The sequence below is a fragment of the Ambystoma mexicanum genome, chromosome 14 (genome assembly GCF_040938575.1).
Source record: "Ambystoma mexicanum isolate Mex_15411 chromosome 14, UKY_AmexF1_1, whole genome shotgun sequence".
NCBI lineage: Eukaryota > Metazoa > Chordata > Amphibia > Caudata > Ambystomatidae > Ambystoma > Ambystoma mexicanum.
Genome location: NC_090940.1, coordinates 40,087,523 through 40,105,203, shown reverse-complemented (window position 1 = coordinate 40,105,203; position 17,681 = coordinate 40,087,523). Strand labels below are relative to the sequence as shown.

The window sequence follows — 17,681 nt, the reverse complement described above, 5'->3', positions numbered from 1 at the left end:
GATTCCTGACTGGTGTGGTCTGAGGAGACCTGATGTCTATAATGTCTGGCTCTGTAGATCCTGATGGTGACTGCCAGGGATTTGGGTCACCCTCACCTGGGTCTTCTTCGTACCCTTCCTCACTTATGTTAGTGTCCTCATGGAAGCCTTCTCCATCTTGTTGGTTTTCACCATTAATGAACTCCTCCTGGAAGTGAGTGTCCTCTTCGGTGAGGTCCTAAGAGTTCATATCCTCCTGAAAGGGGTTATAGAACAACTTCGGGTATTTAGCCCTTGGACTTTCTAGGAGTACCTCCCTAGGTCTTTAAGGTGTCCTATTTTCTGGAATGGCCATGAATCTGTCTAACTTGTCCATACAGGACCGGAACTTCTCTAAGGTCCACTGAGGTAGGCCAGAGCGGTCTGGGAGTGAAAAAGGATTCTCTTCTTGTATTCGCCTAGATCTGTCCCATAGCGTCGAAGATAAGGTGCCTTTGCCTTCTGAGAAGTGTTCTGGCAGGCTAGGGCTTTCCGTCGACGGTGGGAGCTGTACCAGCCTACTTTCCGGCGCCTTCAGCGTTTCTTTGGCCTTGTGCGCGGTTTTCAGCGTGTCACTCGACGTCCGTCTCTGGCCGTCCTTAGAAGATATACGCGCGAGGCTTTCAGCGATCATTCTGTCTGCCGAGGGATCACTCGCCGTCGCGCTAGGTACCGTCGAGTCTTTACTGGCAAGGTGCGTGCTAGGTACCGTTGAGTCTTTACTGGCAACGTGCGCACTCTTACGAGGCGCGTCGCCGCCTGAGGGTTTGGGGTTAGCGCCCTTATTTCCCGAGTGCCCGGTCGCCTGTCGCGGGAGAGGGGAGGGCTGGCGACCCTTGCGGTCGGCGGAAGACGCCGGTGGGCCCGGCGCCTCCGTTGGCGCTCTGACTGCCTTCATCTTCGGCGAAAGCGTGCCGTGGGGTATGTGTTTTTGGGATTTCTTGTGTGCGTCCTTGTCGCAGGGGTGTTCATCCCCATAAGCAGGGCGTGAGCCGGGCTTGTCGGGGCTGGGGACGGACGAAGAGGAGCGCAAACTCTCCCTCGAGAGGTCTACAACCTCCGTTACGGAGGCCATGTAATCACTGTCCTCGTCACATTCGGCGGCAGCGGGCGAGGAATCTGACCTAGACCTGGCGTAGGCTGCCCACCTTTTGACCCTACGGTCCTTTATCGTTTTGGGCTTAAGTAACTTACAGGCCGCACAGCCGTCCTCCTTGTGATCGAGGGGCAAGCAACGGTTGCACCGTTTGTGCTTGTCCTTCCAGGTATATTTGCCTTTGCAAAGTGGGCAAAACCTAAAGGGTGTCCTCTCCATAGCCGAGGGCAAGAAGTGTGATTACGACCTCGAAAGAGAGGGAGGGGAAAGAGAAAGGCATTCTCGGAGAGAAAAGAAAAGACCACACAACCCCACTCTCCGTACTGTATAAGGCCGGCGAGGCGAGGCCAGGCCAGGCCACGTGTTCGGCGACGCCGAAGGATCTCCTCCGCTCGTCCTTCCGTCGAAGATCTTGCCCGGCGGAGAAACAGCTTGCAGCTTCGTTGAGGGAGGGATCTATATGTTAGATATTAATAATAATAAACGACCGAGGGTCGAAGAAATGATTTTGCAATGTCTCTCGAGGAGCTTCGCATAGAGGCGGTCAATAAAACTGGGCAGAAAAAAACAATCTGAGGGACCTCGACGCGTGAGGGATTGTGGGTACAACGCACGTCACTATAGGGATAGTGTTACCGACACGCCTTGTCGATGTCCCCTTTTCGACTACGAAAAACAAAATGCAATACTCTGCAGTGACCACTGGATGTCGGACTGTGCACAGCATGTGATTCTAAGCAGATTAACAAACATCAGAAATGTATATATCTTCAACCATATACTATGAAGAGACATACAAAGGTCACCATAAGAGTAAAAGGCCAGGTGAGAGGGGGGGAAAAAGACCCCCCCCCCTTCAACTAGGGACAAGGTAGAACAGTTACTTAGTCAAAGCAAAATGTTCTGGGAGTGACAGGTTAGGAAGATTGATCATAATTATGTGCTGTGCAACTGGAGCCCGATGTAAACCTTTCAATCGACCTGGGGGTCCTGAACATGACTCCTACCCAGATGCTGGTGGGATCCACTAGTCTTAAGACGACCTGCATTTTGAGCCATCCCACGACTTGCTGCGACCTCGCTGGGCTGCAAACCTCCAATACCCTGAGACCTCGAGCCAGTGTGCGGTGCATGGTCGGTTCTGTTTGAAAATGTCGAATATTGTAGGCCATGTTGGGGAGAATTCTCAAAATGTGCTAATTCCTCTCTACCTTAGAGACCCCCAGCTCTTTTGCTTAACTTTGGGACTTTCCACTTTTTAATTCTGTTTGTTTTCTCTTGGTTATGGAGTTTTAGACAACTCCCTAGGCATCATCTTTTATGTGTGTTACACAGCACCGTCAGTGCAGTGACATATAGGGATGTCTTTTTAGACTTCCCAAAGGTTTACATACCTTCTCTGGGATAAACTACTGTTTCCCAGAGAATGTAAGGTTAAACTGACTTTACTAGTCTTTTTAAATTCCTAGGCCCAGCACACACTAGCTTCCTATAGAGTGCTGGAGAGGTTACCTAGTATCCCCTGTGTCTAGAAACTCATGTAGCAGTCAAATGCTACCCTTTTCTAACAAAATGGCTGGTGGCAGTGGTTTTACAACGAACCATGATTTTTCCCGACCGCGAACACCAGTAGCTAAAAATCACGGGAGCAATGTTTTTCAAGATGGCACCTTAAGCCCCTTTGTTTAAACAGGTCCCGGTCTTCTTTTTTCACCATTTCTTCTTGGCAAGGTTCTTCTAGTGTTGGTCTCTCTGCGCCAAACTAGGTTTGGTCCCTTTGTTTCTATGCCTTTGGCGGGCTTCAGGACTGAAGACCGCCTCTGGTGTCCGGGGTGGGCAGGAAGTGAGGGAGGTGCCCGAAACTCCCCATGCTTAGTCTCCTAGGAGATCCAAATGCACTCTGGTGTGATTGGCTGGCTGGCTGGCTGTCCGGCAAGGACAGCCACCCTGCTGGGTGAGTGGCAGCTAGGCTGGAATGAAAGGGAGAAAACGGTTTAAAAAGGCGAGTCGCTTGGACTGGAAAGCAGAGTCGACCACAGGAACGAAAGAACCGAAGACGAGCTGGAAGAGAACAGCTGCCGCAACTCCTGGACCGCTGGTTTGCCCGGTGAAGCCCTGCTGCCGGTCCGAATTGCCAAGTTCATCTCGACAGAGAAGCCTCTTCAAGAATAAATTCTTCCTTTGAGTTGGTGGGGCCAATCAACTCGTAAGCCAACTGGATACCATTCTCAGAGCTGGTTAGGATTAACCAGGGGGAAAGACACCAGCTTGTCTGCTTGAATTACAGCTACTGAAGTGACTCCATTTGGCAGCGTTTTTCGACGATCCCCGTGCAGTGCACGAGTTTCCCGACATCCTCCCTCTTGTCCCCACGACTGAGGCTCAGAAACCTGCAGGAACTGCCAGGAACAAACGTCTTCTGCTGCATCTTGTTCTTCATATTAAGGTACTGTGCCAACCCGATTGAGAGAACTTACCTCACGCAGTGAAAGTTTGTGGAACTTTCCCAACTTGTGGGCCTAATCAGCTTGTGACCCAACATAGGATTCTTTTTCGTACAAACTACTTCTGAGAACTCTGGCAAAGAATTCACCGTTTACTTCAAGAACTTATCTTTCCTATCCAAGACACTAGTCCATTGACTTTGGCCTAGGCCTATTGAACTGAATCGAGTCCTCTAGTGAACTCAAACTATTTGCACTGCCTAAGAAAGCATTTGTGATCTATTCTGCTAACATGTGCCTTTGTCCTCCTATTTAAAGTGAATGAAATGCCATTTTGCCCCCATTTCAGGGGATCCTAATTTACTTAAAAACGTATTGGTTTGGAACTGAAGTGTATTTGTGTGTGATATTGAGTTGCCTCCTTCTAGTGAATGTTTTCCAAATTACTGTGTAATAAATTAATAAGTGTTTTACCAAGAAACCTTGAGTGAAAGTGTCTACTTGAACCACTGTGATTCTAAGACCTCTGTGTAACCTCTTTTACTGCTCACATTCCCTCTTGAGAGAAGCCTGACTGCTCGGCTTGCTACCACAAAACTGTGTAGTACAGACTTATACCAAAGGTTGGTTTTGCTTACACCTGTAAGTCCTAATTGTATGTGGTGGTCCCAGAGGGTACTGCATGCAATTCTGCCTAACAGGCCGCATACCAAAAAGACAGATTTTTTTCAGACGATTCAGTGCGGCCTGCAATACATTCTACTTTTTGGGGGGTTTCACCCCCCCATAACCCATTCATCCAATTCCCCACCCTCTATCTTTAAAATTGCTTCTCGCCCGCTCCCTTCAAAACCCTCCTTCCATCAGACACACAAGTACACAACTAAACATACACACAAAAACAAAAACACTTACCAGTTTTGACTGTCTCTTCTGTTTTCCGGCCTGGCCCTGGCTTCTCAGCCCCTGCGCGCACTAGTGTATGGCAGGGGCATGACATTTTGACTTAGAAAGACCGCAATGAGCGTTCTTTCTAAATCGACATTTCTTTCCATCGGAAAACATGAGATATTTTAACTTAATACTGCATGGTCTTCAGAAGTCTGATTCCGTCAGAAACTTTGGTTGACTCCTTCTGGACCTCAAGAGACACGAGTCGAATCCCTGACGTCCACTCACCACAGTGTGGGACCTAGAGTGTGAAGAGAATCCGACCAGCGATATTCGAGCTTCATCTGGCTTCTGTAAAAGGGTGCCAAATCCAGAGGGCCTCTAGAATCCGTAAAGACTCCTTTTCAGGAAGCCCCCTCTGACGACTGCTGCTGCAAGTTCCCATCCAGTGTCAAGTTCTTTCTTCTCCAGATCAAGAATCCAGGGATCGGGTGCTGTGCTGCTGCATCCTGAAGGCATCCACGAGAAGCTCTTCTTTTCTCCTAAGGTGCTGTGTGGGCATGGGTAATACTTAAGTCTGGTGTGCATCGCATCCTGTGAGGCAGAGTGGGTGATTCATGTGGTTGGGAGTTTGTCCATACCACTTGCTCAGGCCTAATGATGGAACACACACAGGAATTCTTCTATGAAGTCCCTAATCACTTTCAGTTAACTCTGAAGCGAATACTTGCTAGTTTAAGAAGATCTCCTATGGAACTCTGATTTTCCTGCAACTGAACCCTAACCTGACCTGCCTATAGCTGGCTTCTAGACCACTAGGGTCCCTCTTCTGCCTCAGAAAACTCATGCTACAGACTGGGGAAGGACTTTATAAGATAAGGATTCTGTCTTGAAAAGTGTAAGTGTAAAAGTACTTACTTGCTAAAGAAATTTGTGTGGTAACTATCTCTGTAATAGAATAGGTTACAAAGTGTCTTAAGTTTATACTTAGCTTTGAGTTGCATTCTGCCCCTCTAAAAAATACATAAAATTACTTTGAATGGTGTTTTCCCACCTTTTGAGAAGTAATAAGTACTGTTACGGTTTTATTGTTTCGAACTGAACGAGTCTAAAAGGTCACCAATTGGGTTTAGCTACCATTGGGTTTTACTTTCCTTGATCTGCGTTATACAGTTCTAAAACAGTCTGAGGGTATATACATATCTTTAAATAGCTGGATGCTCCTTTAAGAGGTATATGCATCATTTTACTTTAACAAGTGTTGGTGCAAGCCACTACTAGTTAAACAGTGGACCTGTCATTACTGTCATTTTACTGTAACAGTAGTCACTTGAAAAGTAATAAGTATTGGTACGGTTTTATTATTAACTTAATGAGTGTAAAACCTTACCAATGTGTTTTAGCTACCTTGAATAACAGAATGTCATTCTTAAAGTGTACCATTGGGTTTTGATTTCCCTGATCTGCTTAGTGCATTCTAAAATAGTTATTGAGTGTTCATACTTATCGAGTAGCTTAAGACCCCTCCAGAAAGTATATGAGTTACTTTACTAGCTCTGAACTGTGTTCTACAAAGTAATATCTGTTACTAGGTGTATATTTGTAACTGGGATGGTTTATTAAGCGATTTCTGTAACTGAGTAGCACTACATGATTGACAGGATCTACTACCCTTGAATTACTGATTGTATTCTAAAGGTATATAACCTGGTTTTACTCCAAGACTAGCTCATTGCCCTTCTGAATGTGTTGCAGGTTTGACTCAATTTGACTGCTTATTGTAATCTAAATAAAGGTATACTTTGGTTTGTAACCCATAAGTATCGAGTTGGTTTCTATAAAATTGTGTTTATATGAGATGTTATAGTACTAACTTCCCCAGGACTTAGCTTGGCCTACTTGTATTCGAATAAACTATTATTTTTTACAATGCATAGTGTTTAAGTGTTTCTTTGGACCGTATGTATGCTACCATTTCTTTGTACCAAGCTACAGCTCTCCCTCCCTCCCTCCCTTCCACCTAAGATAAGCCTGGCTGCTCTGTCTATGCTACCAAATGTTCTCAGGTGGTACAGCCTTTTACTAAGAGTGGATTTATGTACTGCCAGTCTGAGAACATCTGAGCATGAGGGATCATGGGAACCCGTACGTTAAGGGCAGTGTGAAAGGTACACTCCTGTCGACACCGCTTTTTTAATTTGAAAAAGAAGATGCAACACTCTGCATCAACCACTATATGGCAGTCCATGCAAAGGGTGTGAATCTATGCAGATTCACAAGCCACAGAAATCACATTCCATTAATACAGTGTAAGGGGACAAGGAGTAGAATAATGATTGTGGCAAGTAATTTGGTATTCCTTTCCATCATGCACAGACCCCCTCAAACCCCACCCAGACCAAAGTGCCAATTGAACATGAGCCCCTCCAGAGGCGCTGCTTACTTTTATGACCCTCCCCAAAAGGAGTCACCCCGCTTGGCCCTTCCCCATGTGCTGCACCCTGCTCGACTTCTTCCCGGGCATGGTACCCTGTTCAGCTCCCTCCCTACAGTACCACCTACCTGTCTCGCGTGTAGCCTAGCTTTGGTTCGGTGTAGTTGATGATATCCTCGGCTATCCAGGATGGTGACTGGTTCCCACAAAGAATCATCTGCACCTCTTCGTGGCTGAAGGAGCTCAGCTTCTCCATTGGGAACACCTTGTTAAAACCAACTTAAATGATAAAGCAAAGTAGTTAGATTTGACGGAGCAAAAGAGAGGCCAAGGGAGGCTGGGTCATTACCAATCAGTTTCTTTAGACCCAACCACAACCCCACGTTCTAAGCAATAATACACCTGCTTGCTGCCTTCAAGCGTCCTCATCCAACTCATTCTCTGTTTATCATTCGAATAATACACACCCAGCAGTGCCTTGGCTGCTTATATTGTGCCTACCACAGATCAACCATTCCCGTCTACTCTCATATCTAACCACCTTGCATTCCCAAGCCTATCTATGCTCAAAGGATTAATCCTGTTAGTATACAAAGGAGCATCACACCTGTGGGCCCATATGACAACACTGAAACCATGTGTCAAACTCCCTTAGAAGCTCACCACCACAAAGACAGCGCTTTCTGTCGTAACTGCATGCATCAACATGCTAGGATTTGCACCTTGCCTCTACGTTGCTCCAATTAACCTTCTCCACAAACCTACTCTTACAGAACTGCCAAGAGGCCATCATAATGGTCAAAAGTCATTCTACACAAGACCCAGTTAACATTAGGCCAACCCAAATCCTTTATGATGGGGCACACTTTCAAAGGTTCGCTTTATGGGGAGCCAGAATGGGATACAAGCATTAGTTGCACCAGAGGCATCAAACTGTGGCTGCCCAGTGTCAGTATCTTCCAAAGACTGAAAGGCCATCAAGATTAACATTACATCGCAAGCATGGCAACCAATGGAAGAGCCCATACTGGAGAAGGGGCTACTTCTGGATTCCCTCAATGGCAAGAAATATCCTGGGAAAGGCTCCTGACCCTACCATGACCTGGTCCCTTTTCTATCGGATTCTCTTCTTAATCTCTGCTTAACAGTCACATGCAAACAAACTAACATGTTGGGCCATATGTTAACTAAACTTACCTCGTTACTTCATAGGGTACCCCATCTGCTTTAACATCATTCTTACAAAATAGGATTTACAGGTCTGCCAATACACATGTTCATCTAAGTACGGGTGCCATGTTTTTTTAGCCCACGCGCAAAATAACCGGGGCACAAGCTACAAATTACAAACTATGTGGAAAATGATTTAGGGTTCTGCCGAGTGGTGTTCTACTCGGATCGCCCATAAATGCTATGCAAACCCACAAGCATGTAGTGCCACAAGTTTAATGTGGTTGTCAACATTTGCCTTCAGAGATGGAGACAAAGCTGTAATCTTAAGTACCTACCTCTGAATGCCTCCATCTGCTTCTGTACACCAGTCTGCATACAAATGTCGAACATCAGGTCCACATACTCTTCTGCATTCTCGATCGTCACCATCTGCAAAGGCAGCACCAATCAGAATATCTGCTGAAAACACGTGGCACAGACCTTGTGACATGAAGGTAGAGGTAACAGTGGGAAGGGGTCTGTGTGTAGGTTAGGGAGTGATCAGGTGGGTTTCTAAAATCAGAACCTGGGGAGGATTTCAGGAGGCCACCCTATTTATGGTAAAGAGGGAAGACACTGAAGGCTAGCAAAACCCAGTGAAGGTAGTGTGGAAGAGCAGACAAGGCTTAGTCTCAGGAGAAGTGCGAGAGTGGTCCGGGGCTACAATGAGTCCACACAGACCACCACCAATACTTCAAGCTAGTCAGGGAGTATACAAACACACAATTATTTATTAGGTCTTTCTATGCACACTAAGCACAAGTATAGTAATCAAAAACTATATATCACATATTACACACAATTATCTTTAGAGATGAAATCACCTACTTGTTTTCAACATGTAAGTAATTCAATGCAGGAAACACAGTTAGATTTAGATGAATAATCAAAACCCAGTTCCCTCCGTCTTAGGTCACAAGTTCCATCATGGTATCTTCCAAGGTGAAATTTCGGAACAGATGCAGTGGGCTGTGCACTTCACTTTAAGGGATGTGTACAATTGTAAAAATACAAGAATTCCATAAAGAGAGGCATAGGGCCTCATTACAAGTTTGGCGGTGTGGGGAAAAGTGGCAGGAATTCCATTACCACCACTTTTCTCGCCCCCCACCCCCAAATTACAAGTTTGGTGGTGGGGTGGCCGGATTTACCAGCAGCTCTGATTAGGCCGGTAATTCCGGCACCCCACCACCAATTAATGCTATTACTGGTGCTGGTAATACCGGCAATTTCCCACCCATATAGGACTCCATGGAATGGTGAATACCCAACCCTTGCCAGCACTTACAATCTGTTGGTATTACCGGGAGACCAAGTGCTGGTAACGGTATTACCATTTGCCGGTATCCCGATGGATTTACCGACGGGGAATATTCATAAGTATGTGAATCCATCCCAGACCCCATGCTGGCGAAGAGAAAGAAAAACACAAGGAAGTCCCGAACAGCACAAGGGCATGTACTAAGGGACTCCAATCTATATGGAATACATTACTCACCGTAATCGTATTTCTGGTGCTTTTATCTGCTTAGATTCACATGCTTTGCATAGGCCGACATCAAGTGGAAGTTGCAGAGAATTACAGTTGTGGTTTTCGAAACTCGAAAATGGTCAATGAGTAGGGTGTGCCAGTAATACTATCCCTATTGTGACGTCCCTGGTATCCATGATCCCTCACGTTCGTAGGTCACTCAGATTGTATTTTTTCTGACATGAGGTAGCATGAGGAGTAGCAGGAGTACAGAGTTCCCAAGCAGATATGTATATAGTAGCTCGTATAACATCTATGCACCTTCTCCAGGGGAGGAAGGGTGGGCACATGTGAATCTAAGTAGATACAAGCACCAGAAATATGATTACGGTGAGTAATTTATTCCTTCTGATGCTTGTGAAATATGCTTAGATCACATGCTACGCATAGATTAGCGAGCAGTGTTATGAGAAGGTGGTGGGTTGTGAGAAGGAGTAGCGGCAAATAGATGTTTTAGAACCGCTTGGCCCACCTGTGTATCTGTCTTGGAATGTGTGTCAATGCAGTAATGATGAGTGAAGGTGTGAACTGAGCTCCATGTAGCTGCTTTGCAAATGCTGTCTAAGGGTACAATAAAGGCTAGAGTAGCCCCAGTACCCCGTGTGGAGTGTGCTCTTGGTGTAAAAGGCAGTGTCTTGTCTGATAGTGAATAGCATAATTGTATACATTCGACTATCCATTTGGAGATGGCTCTCTTGGAAACACAATCTCCTTGTCTGCCTGTAGACATGGAGACTAACAGATGATCAGTCTTCCTAAGCGGTTTGGTCTTGTCGACATAGTAGAGAACCGCCCTCCTTACATCTAATGTGTGGAGTTTGACCTCAGCTGAGCTAGTTGGTTTATGAAAGAAAGCCGGAAGCTCAATTGACTGGTTTATGTGGAACTTGGAAACGAATTTAGGGGAGAACCTAGGGTGAGACCGTAAAACCAATTTGTCTTTATGGATGATAAAGAAAGGGTCCTGCACTGACAAGGCTTGGAGTTCGCTGACTCTTCTTATGGAGGTAATAGCCACTAAGAAGGCAGTCTTGTAGGTAATGTGTTTAAGGGTAGCTTGATGCAAAGGCTCGAAGGGAGGTCCCATGAGTTTTGCTAGTACCACATTTAGGTCCCAACCAGGCGGGGGATTAGAGATTGGGGGTGTAGTCTTTTTACTCCCTCCATGAATGTTTTAATGACTGGCACTTTCCACCATGAGACTTTACTTTGAGAGGTTGTATAGGCTGATAAAGCTGCTAGGTGGACATTTAAAGAATTAAAGACCAAACCTGATTCCAACAAGTGGAGCTTATAGGTTAGAATGTTCGATTGAGTACATTCTATGGGGTTTATCTGCTTAGATTGGCACCAAATGACGAATCTCTTCCACTTGTGGAAATAACAGTGTCTGGTATTTGGTTTCCGTACTTCTTTCAGGATCTCCATACATCGTTGTGGAAGATTAAGGTGACCGAACTCTATGACTTCAGGAGCCATGCTGCTAGGTTCAAAGAGTGAGGTTGTGGGTGTATCGTTGTTCCCCGTGCTGAGTCAATAGGTTGACCTGGTACAGGAGCTTGATGGCATCGTACATCGGCAGCTTGCGCAGATGTGGATACCATGGTTGTCTCGCCCACATAGGAGCAACTAGGATAAGGGTAATCTGATCCTTGTGTAGCTTGTTCACTATTCTGCCGATTAATGGAGTCGGTGGGGAAAAGCATAAGTAAATTTCCCTGACCAGCTCATCCATAGGGCGTTCCCCTTGGAGTCTGGTTGGGGGAAGCTGGACGCGAAGTCTGGGCATACCTTGTTTTCTCTTGTAGCGAACAAGTCTAAAGAGGGGTAGCCCCAAAGAGAGACTATGTGGTCTACCACATCCGTGTGCAATTGCCACTTGTGTTCTTCTGGCAGAGGATCTCTGCTAAGAGAGTCCGCTAGAGGGTTGAGTACTTCTGGAACATGTTGTGAGGACAGGGACATCCCTCGTCTGAGTGCCCACTTCCATAATTTCTGAGCCAGTTTGGACAGATTTGGAGAGTGTGTGCGCCTCCCTGCTTGTTGATATAGAACATTGCAGTGGTGCCGTCTGTTAGGACTTGTACGGACTGGTTTGTCAGTTGGTTTTCGAAGGCTTGTAGTGCCTTCAAAACTGCCAATAATTCCAGTAGATTGATATGTTTCTGTGCAGTCAATTGTGACCACAGGCCGTGTGCTGAAGGTAGTGCCCCCCCCCCAAACCGGAAAGTGACGCGTCTTGTGACGACCGCTTGTGCTTCCGGTTCATGGAAGGGCTTCCCTTTGAGCAGATTTTCCCTTGATCACCAGCGTAAGTTCTGAACTAGTGTAGGCGAAACAATCACTAGATCGTCCCACTGACCACTTGCCTGAGACCATTGTTTTGCCAACCATTCCTGCATTGGTCGCAGGCGCACGTGGGGGGACCAGGTAAATGCACAATGCCATTATACCTAGCAGACGCACTGTTTAGCGTACGCTTATCCGGAGACCGGCTTGATACTGGGGTACTTGCCGAAGCAGGTTTTGTACTCTTTTCATGGGTGGGAAGGTTAAGCCTGTATTTGTTTCTAATACAGCTCCTAGGAACTGTTTTGATCTGTCTGGTACAAGACTTGACTTTGTCTCGTTTATTGAGAAGCCCAATTTAAAAAGAAGGTCTATTGTTCTTTGCGTGTTTAGCTTGCAAAGTTGGAAGGTTTCTCCCTTGATCAGCCAGTCGTCCAGGTAAGGGTACACTGGGATTGACTCCCTGCGCAGGTGCGCTACTACCACTACCAGTACCTTGGTGAATACCCTTGGAGCCGAGGCTATCCCGTAGGGCAGCACCTTGAACTGGTAGTGCTGGTCTGCTACTTTGAATCGCAAGAATCTTCTGTGCGCTGGGAACATTGAAATATGAAAATAAGCATCTTTCAAGGCCAATGTTGCCATGTAATCCCCGTCCCCCCGCTTTAACAGAGGGATTACTTCTTGTAGCGTTGTCATGCAAATTTTTTGTGGCTTGACAAACTTGTTTGCAGGGCGCAGGTCTAGTATTGGGCGCATGGTCAGATCTTTCTTTGGAACAAGGCAGTACGTTGAATAAATACCCTTGTTTACCTCTTTGTATGGCACGGGTAACCACCTGTTACCGTTGACAACACCCACTTGTCTGATGTTATCCCCTCCCATGCGTGGGTGAAATGAGATATTCATCCCCCGACCGGGGAAGGATGGGAGGGGACCCGCAGCGGGGCGTCATTGTTTGGAGGGTGTTCCTCCACCTATGGTGCGGGAACCTCTCCCTCGGCCCCTGCGCTGACCCTTGGGATAGCCCTGGGACGCCTGTTTATTAGTGTTCCACGAGGAACCTTGGCTTTGACTGTATCCGGAGCCTCTTTGCACGTTTTGGCCACGAAACGCTGAAAATTATTGCCACCCCTTTGGTTGAGTTTGTTTGTCAGGTGGCCAAGGGATTGGAGTGTCTCGTATTCGTCCTTGACGGACTTTAGAGCGTCATCAACCGCCTTACCAAACACATTCGGCTCAACGGGTATGTTGAGTAAGGTGGCTTGTGTTTCTAGGTTAAACCCTGACTGCCTAAGCCCGGCGTGGCATTTTAGGATGGTGGCTTCAGCGATAAGGCATCCAGCGTTATCCGCTGCATCAAAGTTGTTCTTTAGGAGGACTCCGGCTGTTGCTCTGCCGTCGGTTGCCAGAAGGGAGAGTTTAGCCTTAAGGGGTTCTGGTGCTGACTCAGCAAGGGCCGTAACCTCATCCCACTTTGTGCAGTCGTAGCTAGCTAGTAAGGTGGAGTTGTTAGCTATTCGTGCCTGGTACGCTGCGGAAGATGCTATTTTCCTTCCCAGTGTATACAGTTTTTTGCTCTCTTTATCCGGAGGAGCTTCAGGGGAGGCCAAAGGGGTACCTGCTCTCTTCCGTGTAGTGGTTATTACCAGAGAGTCTGGTTGAAGCTGGCCACGTATGTACAAAGAGTCGGAGGCGCTGGGCGAAAGAGCTTTTCAATTCTTGGGTTTACAGCCCTGGTCTGATTCGGCATCTCTGAAGAGGGCTGAATTCTTCTTTGGACCGACTTGAGTAGTGGGATAAACTGGGTAGCCGGTCTCTTGTCGCCAAAGATATTTTCGGCAAAATCCTTATCCTGTTAGATTTCCTGAGTTTCAATCCCAAAAAGTTCAGCAGCCCTTAGTAGTAGGTCAATGAATAAGGGCTGGTTGTCAATTAGGGAGTCGTGTAATGGAGGGTCCTGCGGAACTGGAGAGTCCATTGCAAAAATTACCGACTCAGTGATCTCTTGATCAGTTTATCCACCAAGTCGTATCCCCTCGACATCATCATAGAGGTTGTCCTCGTCTATATATTCATCTTCTCCCGCATCAGGGTCATACAGATCCGAGGCGAGGCATTTTGTATGGTGGTATATCATACAGTTCCTCCGTGGGGAGAGACCTTTTCTTTGGTGGTAGAGCAGACAATTTAGACAGAGGGCACATGTGGTGCCCTAGAGCTAGACGCCCGGGCAGTAGGCAGAGTGTTCGCTAGACTTTGCAGAGCATGTAGGTGCTCTTTGAAAAAATTTGCAAGGCATGCCATGTGTCCCATAACCCTATCTCTTGTGCCGTCCATGTAGCTGAACTGGGGATAATTCACGGGTGGGTAGGTGCAGGGGTCGAGGCAGTAGGGAGCTCACTATCTACCGATTCATCATCCAGATTGATAGGATCAGGTTGGTCAGGCTCTTCTGTAATGTTTCAAACAGGGATACTATCAGGTTCTGGGGTAGTAGACTGTTCCCAAGGCTTGTCCCTTCTGTCCCCTGTGTCCTTGTCTTTATGAGAGGTACTGGACTTGTCTTTATGATCCCTGCTCTTGGAAGAGGATTTGTTAGAGCTAGGGGTCGAAGTAGTGGAGAAGCCCGAGGTGGAGAAAAGGGCGAGACTGTTTTGTGCTGTGCGGCTGAGAGACTATCCGATTCACTACTATACCTGCAGGAATAAGGAAAGGCGAAGCGCCGCTCCAACTCGCATCAGTCTATCGGCAGGAGCCGATAGCAGTTGAAGCGAGCGGTGTGCTTCCCCATCGCTTCCCCATCACGTGACACGCGTCACCTGACAACTGTGTGACACGCCCACAGGAAGTGCCTTCATAACCAGCACTCCGGCGCCCTTGTGGCGAGAAGCCAGAGGTGGAGAAAAGGGCGAGGCTGTTTTGTGCTGTTTGCGGCTGGATCGGCGACAAGACTCGGAAGTCCATATGGAACCCACTAAACCCCGTACAAGGCTCCAGGGCAAACGAGAGGAATCGTTAGCGCCTACACATAATATTAACAGCAACCGCGACCTCGATGGAACAGTATCTAATAATTCAAAAACACCAAACACACACACCACAATCAAAGCGAAATCTGTGGATCAGGCTTCCCTGGTCATCGCAGATCTTGTAGCACACACTCTTGCTCATGGCAAATTAGATACAAGAACCACATGTTCTGCCACAGCTTCGATATCTCAAACTGATCACGTTTGTCCTATACGCGACGCTACTAAGTCTTTTACATTTCCAGATATGCTGGGACATAATCCGAGACGTGAAGATTCCTATCAAACGCCTCTTCAAGAGCGTGCGAGGGCAGCTAAACAGCATTGGCAAACAACGCATCTGCCGACTGCTATGAGAAACGATGATCCCACAAATCCACTCATAGCACGAACTGCTCGCCTTTCACTGGACATTACAGAAATTAATACAATTATGGATCTACAAGGGAAAAAAAACGAGGTTTTCAGCGGTTTGTCTACGCCTAAACATATTGGGAAATTTGAGTCATCTACCCCGAGAGGTTTCTTAAAAACCGATTCGCCAGTGAAGAAAACTTGGAAAACCAATCCGGATGACACAAATTCTTCCAACCCTGTGAACCCTGGGAATATAAGTAACTCTCCAGAATACCAACAAAGATTACCTACGACAATGCTAGATCTACAAAATACTTTGGTAGCAGTGTTATCAACAGCTATGATACCGTTTCTAAAAATTGAAGAAGCAATGGTTGATTCCATTAAAGACCAAGCGACATTGCTAGCAATGATCTTGACCAAGCAAACACAGTTCGAATCTCTAATAAGCTCCATTCAAGAAAGATTAAAATATGAAGCTGAATCGTCAAGAACATGGCAAAATAGACTAGCGGAAGTGGCGAGAGCTGATAGAGCGGATAAACTAAACTTAATGGACACTTTCTCAACAATCACCAAAAAAATGGTGGATGACAAAGTAAAAAAATCTGCACAAGTAACATCGAACTTACAATGTACGACTAAACAAACTCAGACAGAAAATCAACCGAATCCGATGATGAAGAATTCAGACCAAACAACCCAATGCGATCATCAACCCTATCCAGTTCCACAAGCCCTGATGTCTGCGTGGCAAAACACCACTGAACCATCTGTGTGCACCCCATTCGATATTTTTGATCTTTCAAAACGAGGATTAGTAGGGCAGGATACATCGATTAAATCAAAGCCCAAAAAAATCATAAAAAATGGGTCACGTGCATTTCTCCGAAAGGTACTAAATGCGCAGAAAGCGAATAATGAAAAGACAAAGACCAACAGAAAATCTCTCATGAATAACCAGACTACTCCTCCACGAACTATTCTGAGCACTGGAAAAGTAGATAGAGTCCTAAATCCTACATCACAAGGTAATCAGTCAACGCCGGAACCACTAGATATACTTATAGATGCAATCAATCAACAAACCCCTCTGAACTCAGGTAAAAGAGATAGAGCTCCGAAAGTTATGGCACACGGTAAACACACAACGGCCGAACCTCAAGGTATACCCAAAGAGATAATCAATCAGGAAAAGCGAATCAAAGCTCCAAATTCAGCAAATCTGCCAGAGACTGAGACAGATGATGATATAAGTGCCCATAATTCCATTTCTATAAATTCTCAAGACGAATCTCTCATTGTAATAGATGAATATGAAGACTCGTTTTTTAACTGCACCCATAGTGAAATCATCGAAAATGTGCACCAAATCAACATCTCATTGGCTTATTCAGCAGTCTCCATTGAAGAAATATGGCCTGCTGATGAATCAGAAAGACCCATTGAAACCAATGGCAACATGACAATTCAGGTAACCCCTAAACTCCTCAGACCAATCTTCAAAAATCCGTTAAATTCCTTGTGTGCATATCGACTAGCCATATATCCGAGGAACTCTAGCACTGAAGAGCCGGTCATCTTAAATAGATCCAACACTTTACGACTGTTTAAGGCAATTCCACAATTGGCTCACATAAAAACAGAAGACATTGAGTTAATTATATTTCCAAATAAGAAATATATGGAAGAAGCCCATGTTGATTTCTCAAACTATGACACAATGCAATGTGTCATTGACAACAAACATCACCTATTGACTTTGGGTTTTCAAACAGAAGAAATAATGGTATCTCGTTTGATGGCGGAAAAGAAAACAAGAACCTTAGACATTTTTTCCAAAAATTTAACCAAAAATCGGATTGGACAAAGCTACAGCCAAGATTCTGGAAAAAAATGTAATGATTTATGTCTAAGACCATATGACGAAAATAAGATGTCACGAGAAACTTTAAGACACATCTCTAAACCAGATGTGAATCAGAGAACAAAGAAAACATATCTATAACAACGAAAAGACCCACCGAAACCCCACACAACCCTATGTTCTTGGAATACAAGGGGACATAGACATCTTTTTGAAAATAAAACATCTATACTCGAACAAGTCGATATCATCTGCTTCCAAGAAACCTGGTTGAAAGAGGAAGTAGTGTGTGATGGCTATAGTTCATTCATGAATCCAGCCATATCCTCGCAACAGGGGAGACCAGCATCAGGAATGCTCTTACTAACAAAAATTAAACCTACATGGCGAATATTGGAAACTAAAATAATCCATCCGTGGGCACAACTCCTATCCATCAGCATTCCGTTAATACTGAAACTCAATCCATCTGATCCTTCAAAATATACTTGTTTATCAATCTTTAACATA

The 17,681-nt window shown here is 45.8% G+C and overlaps 1 protein-coding gene across 7 annotated transcripts in view; it reads right to left on the bottom strand.

Moving 5' to 3' along the window:
* Window positions 1-17,681, bottom strand: part of HECTD1 (HECT domain E3 ubiquitin protein ligase 1) — a 1,011,111-nt gene that overhangs the window by 74,658 nt on the left and 918,772 nt on the right. For all 7 annotated transcript variants that reach the window (XM_069638480.1, XM_069638479.1, XM_069638478.1 and 4 more), the window contains 2 exons: window positions 8,392-8,485; window positions 7,012-7,162 (listed from right to left, as the gene is read on the bottom strand). In XM_069638480.1, coding sequence (XP_069494581.1) covers window positions 7,012-7,162; window positions 8,392-8,485 — 245 coding nt within the window. The remainder of the gene's footprint in view (window positions 1-7,011; window positions 7,163-8,391; window positions 8,486-17,681) is intronic.